At 36.7% G+C, this 6,000-nt stretch overlaps 1 protein-coding gene across 2 annotated transcripts in view; it reads right to left on the minus strand.

Moving 5' to 3' along the window:
- Rpgrip1l (RPGRIP1 like) overlaps positions 1-6,000 on the minus strand; it is a 100,709-nt gene that overhangs the window by 64,434 nt on the left and 30,275 nt on the right. For both annotated transcript variants that reach the window (XM_055620925.1, XM_055620924.1), the window contains exon 10: positions 2,975-3,114. In XM_055620925.1, coding sequence (XP_055476900.1) covers positions 2,975-3,114 — 140 coding nt within the window. The remainder of the gene's footprint in view (positions 1-2,974; positions 3,115-6,000) is intronic.

Raw genomic sequence — 6,000 nt, forward strand, 5'->3', positions numbered from 1 at the left:
ATTTCAGCTAAAGATAGAAAGGAGCGCTCAAAAGCCCTTAAACACATGCAGCTAATTTAAGCATTAGCCAAATGCAAACTGCATTTACATATCCCTGCCCCACATAGTCACACAATCTGAAACTAATTTGTACCTTGAATAAAGAGGTGAATACCCTCTAAAAATACTGTGCCCGTTAGATGAATGACTACAAGAAGCCAGGGAAGCATCTGCTGGTGAAGAGCACTCGATACAAGAAAAGGCAAATGTGCGAGGAGAATTCAAAGGAAAATTAAACCACTTCAAAATCTGTGCCACAGAAATGAACTTTCTGGATAGTCAAAGATTTCCTTATATAGATAAGTTCAATTTTTTTCTTTATTCCCCCCCTAATGATTAAAAGCTAGAAAAGTTATTTTTATTATTATTAAATGCTTAAAGTTATTTTAACTTATTTTCTTAGAATTTATTTCACCATTTTTATAAATAAAGACCTAAATACTTAGACTTATAAGTTTAAACTATTCGGAGAAAATAACTGGAAAATTATAGTGCCAGCAATTTTTACTTAGAAAGTAATTAGATAAAAGTGTTTGATTTTTTTTTAATATAGGAAGGTTGCTTATGATGCCAAAAATTATTTAATATTCATCATAAGCAATTGATGAGTCAGCTTCAGAACATCTGCACACTAAGAAACTATAATAGGCATTATTAATGATAATGGTATGGATTCAGATTTATACTATAGGACTGACTTCACAAAACAGTGAGTAAAAGAGCATATTATAAAACTTCATCCATCTATATATATGTATGTATACATATGGTTTATCATAGATATTACATATATGATATATAGTTAATATGTATTACATATTTTCTATATATACTCTATATATCACATATATACTATATATTTATATATATATATACATATATATACACACAGATACAAATACACACACATACACTAACAACTTGGAGAAGAGCCACAAGTACCAGCAGAGATTTGAGGGCTGCAAAAAGATCTAAAACTCTTGCATAATGCACATACATTATTTTCAATACTAAAAGAATCCTTATAAACAAGAACCAGTGTTTATGATGAACATTAATGGAATAATTTTTGGCAGCATAAGCCACATCTCCCTACATAAAAAACAATCTTTACAAATATATCTACTTTCTAACTAAAAAGATGAGAATGGACTAGGTGAATCAGAATATCTTAGCAATTATAATACTTAACAATAAGAACTCAACAAATCAATTAAAAAACAATAGTTTAAAGAGAAATTAAGATTCTATGCCTTTTCAGAGTTTTATTTGAGAGATCAAGTCAGGTATCTGAAAGACAAAAATTTTGAAATTCTTGCTATCTAAGAAAATACAGAAAAAGGAATAATATAGGCATATTTTATTTCCCTTTCTCTGAAAATTGCTATGTATTTATTTATGTGGGTGATGGAGCATGTGGGGTCGAGGTGAGCATATTGTGGTCAGAGGACAAGATGCAGGAGGTGGCTCTCTCTTTATGGGATTTGGGGGAGCAAATGCAGGTCATGAGGCTTGGTGGCAGGATGCTTTCAACTGCCGAGCCACCTCGCTGTCCTCTTACTTCCCTTGTCTTTTAAGAATGAAAAATTTATCTATTTTTGGAAAATGGAATGGGCAAGAGGGAATTACTGAGCGACTACAGACAAAGCATTCCAGTAAGTACTTACTAGTGCACATTACAGTCAGAAACCCACGCGGCCAGAAATCATGTCACCACTTAATTCCATGAACAAGCTTCTAGAAAAACTTAAAAATAACATAGCAGTCAATTCAATCACTTGGTGGATAAATATTGACTACTGTGCTTCACTGGAATAAAGACTCCATTGACTATGTGTTTCTATTTTAGGCTTGTGAAATGTAAAAAACTGCCTAACCAGTTTTAAGGTGTTATTGCTTATGGATGTACTCTGATTTTATTAATATTAAATGTAAAAAATTATATTCCATTTAGTTAATAAATGTGACCCTATGGTAAGAGTATTAACTAAAAATATATTTTTCTTACTAAAAGTCTCTATATCAAACTTTTTTGTTGTTGTTGACACAGGGTCTTTCTCTGTAGCCGAAGGGGGTATGGAATTTGCAATTTTCTTGTCTTGGTCTCCTGAGTGCTATGATTACAGGCATATGACACCATGCCCGACTGTATTAAACCTCTAAAATTCTCATGTAACTGAATCACAAATGTTCCAAAGAGGCAACCTTATTACTACATTCCTGTGTGTATCTAATGGGTGCACATACGGGTTCCACACTTCTATAAAAAAAAAAAATCTGTGACTCCAATTGTATATCTGTGAGCACTGGGTATACATATGTGTCTTTGTGTAATACAGCAGTCCAGACATCTGTAATTATATTTTATTTCTAGGAGACAAGACCTAAAATGATTATGCTGAATGACTATTTTAACTGGGACATTTTGACAAAGTGTCTTGGTTAATAGGATAGGTTTAGACAGCTCACTATTAGCTTGTTCTGGTTTGATCTTTGAAACTAGCACAAAGCTATTTCTCCCATTTGTCCCTGTTCTGGATTTTTTTCCATTGCATCCGTTGTTTAATGAGGGCAAGTCTTTGTCTTATTTGGCGTACCCTCAGAACTTAGAACAATGCTGAGCACCAGTACAATAAATGGTTGTGGATTGTCAAATAATGAAAAGTTCAGAATTTAGGGATATTAAACTAATGAAAGACAACCTGGATAAAAGTTACTCTGAGAAACAATTGTTTTGGCGTATATATGAGGTATATATTATAGACAGCACACACGCACATATGTATATATGTATATGCACATATGCACTGATATAAGCCGAGTCCATACAATAGCAGGAGGATTGGCAAACAGTAGGCATACAAGAAGTACTGACTGCCTTAGCAAATAAGCATCAGATGTCTGCATAAGTAAATGGGTGGTTATTTCTATGTACCTCTTTCAGTCTTTAATTTGTCAAGGACTTCGGTTTTGTCTGTTAGATCAGATTTTAAGGCACTTTCCAGCTGAGCAATCTGCACTTTCATCTGCTGCTCCTTTAACTTCCACTGTTCCTCCTGGGCAGCACTGAAGGCACTGTAAAACACACGTGACATGCAAGGAGAGCTGGGAAATCAGCTTCACCCGAAAATAATAAAGAGAAAGCTTTTAGTGGCACAGAGACCACTGTCATCATGTCTTAGGAATTAAGTAAACATATGCTGGGCTGCTGCTGTTGAAACCAAGGCGCCTTGCTCAGGCTGCGGTTAGGAAACATGAAAGAGTTTGTGGGATGAGCAAAGGAACTGGCCTTAATTTAGAGCTCCAAAGTCAGAAAAGTTGGCAACACGCATCTTTTGTGGACTAGTTAGGAATTCAGATACTTTACATACTGCAGAGGAATCCCCGACTCCAGACCTCAGCAACTGATAGGCAAGACTGTCTTCTTCCACTTACAAGCCCACTCACTCAGTGTTGGGAAAAGTATTTTCCACCTGATCTAAATTTAATTCTGAGAAAATTGTGAGTCTGTGATAACAAAGACATAAAGTGACAGCCATAAAATGACAGTACATTGAACCACAAGGTGGTAATTCTGATACTAAGAAGTGGTGCGCAGGCCGTTTTACCCTAAAAATAAAAGTGATAGGCTAAGAACAAATAATTTGACTTTTTATCACAGATTTTTATAAAACAAGAGGCTGTAATCTAATAAGATAATAAAGGCAAAATGAGAATCAATTCCTTAATAAAAGTGCAACAGCTTTTTTTTTTTTTTAGACAGAGTCTCCAGCACAGGCTGGCCTTGAACTCTGTATGTAGCTGAGAATGACCATGAACTTGTGGCCTTGCCTTCCAGCTCTGCTCTCCAGGGCTGAGACTGCAGGTGTGCACCACCACACCTGGTTTACACAATGCTGGGGATAGAACCTAGGACTCTGTGCAAACACTCCACCAACTGAGCTACATCTGTAGCCCAAAGTAGTTTCAGTTATGGTTTGAATCCGCTCAAGATCAAGGCCCAACATACTAGAGGAGGACACAGGCTTGGGATAAGTAGATGCTACACATAGAGAGAAAACAAACGTTTCTTTATCCAGTGGGTCCTGAATGTGGTGCACAATGGTGCTACAGCAGCTTGTTCCACTGACACTGGGGGACAGTTCAAAGGGAGAGGCCTGGCAATTCATGTTTCTGTAGCTTCCCAGGTGATAGCCAGACTTCGGGCAAACCTATCGTGAGCTGCATTTTAGCAGAAAGCCATTCTCTGTGAAGCTTGACATGACTGAATAATCACCCGCAGCTTTGACCTCTCTACTTACTTTAAACTCAGTAAATGAAACAGAACTCTATAAAATATGGTTTTATACCGATAATGAAGTAAATGGAAAAGAAATATATTATTGAAAATTGCCCTTAATGTTGCTCCCAACTAGTCCTGAGGTTTTATTCCAAGAGATAATTTTCATAAAAGGCACAGCTTTCAAAAAAAACTGTGTTTTCGTTTCAAATTTTGAATCTTTTTATTGCATTAAAAATATCACCTTGAAAATAAATGGAACTCTAGAAGCCACTCTAAAGATGCCATCTGTTTTCCTCTATTAGTGTTCTTCATTTCACATATGGATCCTTAAAAAACAAAAACCATGGAACTGATATGCCAATATCTGAAGCTAATTTTTATCAAAGGTAGAATTACTTAGACTTAAGTGAAATCCAAATAAAACACATACACTTTTAATACTAAAGAATATTCCTTTACAAATTCACTTAAACATGAAGAATGTATATAATTTCTGTGTCTAGCCAAATAAATACATATGCATGAATGTGGGTACATGTATGTATGTGTGCCTTCTATCATTAAAAACATGTACCACCCGAAAAAACTTAGCATGATGAAACAGGACAACTATATGTCCCCTCAGATGCCAGCAATTAGAAACAGTAGTGTTCCAACAGTGTGCACACTGCAGAAGATCACCAGCAGCTAATCTGGCAGGAACATCAGAAGCTGTGTGTTTAAATTAAGAACAATTTAGCAGCCTGGTTTCTCCAAACCCACAAAATACTAGTGTAAATCAGCATAAGTCAATCTGAATTTAGCCCACTGCTATCTTCCCTCTAAATTTAGGATTGCATTCCACTAGAGTTTCATGAGGAATTCCTTTTGAATTTACTATATTCCTCTATGCTTGGAGCCATCTGTGTAGCTATAAATGGTGAACCACATCTGGCTCCATTTTCATTGAAAGGGCTATATACATGATTAAATCTGCATATGAGAAGAGTGTTTAAGAACTTTTTATTCATGAAAATGTTTTGTATATACCAACAGTGGCAGTGAAGGAAGGAGGACTGTCTCTGCACCCATTGCATTGGTATGTTCTGTGACACGCCTGCAGGAGGGGCTGTTGGTGCCTGTGGTCACTAGCATGCCCACTGGCTGCCATGGGTCTCAAGTATACTGTTAATACACACCCTTGATTAAAACACGATACAATCAAAATAAAAGCTTAAGAATTCCTCTCTACCCTCAGGCCTTTTTTCTCACAGAAAAACTTCATTCCTCTAATGTTCCAGGACTTCCTCATGTGAGAAATGAGGGGGAATAACCCTATCTCCCATAAAGAAACCCACAGGTACTTCAGCAAGAGGCCTGCAGATAATCAGAGCTCATGTTGCAAAAATGAGCAGAGTCTATGGGCGGCCAGCACTGCTCTTTCAAATTCTGAGCAGTGTCACAACATAAAAACTTGATCTGTTCAATTCTTGAAAGGGTCATTCACTGTAACAGTCAAGTTAAACAAACAGCTATTAGATCAACATCTCTCCAGCAAGCAATCCCTTACAGTCACTTCCAACAGGAATCCTGGGCCCAACCTCAAAATGAAAACTTGGGAGTGGATGGTGGTAGTAGTGCTTTGCGCACACAGTGTGTGTGTGTGTGTGTGTGTGTGTGTGTGTGTGTGTGTGTGTGTG

The sequence above is a fragment of the Psammomys obesus genome, unplaced genomic scaffold (assembly GCF_907164565.1).
Source record: "Psammomys obesus unplaced genomic scaffold, mPsaObe1.curated_primary_1811, whole genome shotgun sequence".
Taxonomy (NCBI): Eukaryota; Metazoa; Chordata; class Mammalia; order Rodentia; family Muridae; genus Psammomys; species Psammomys obesus.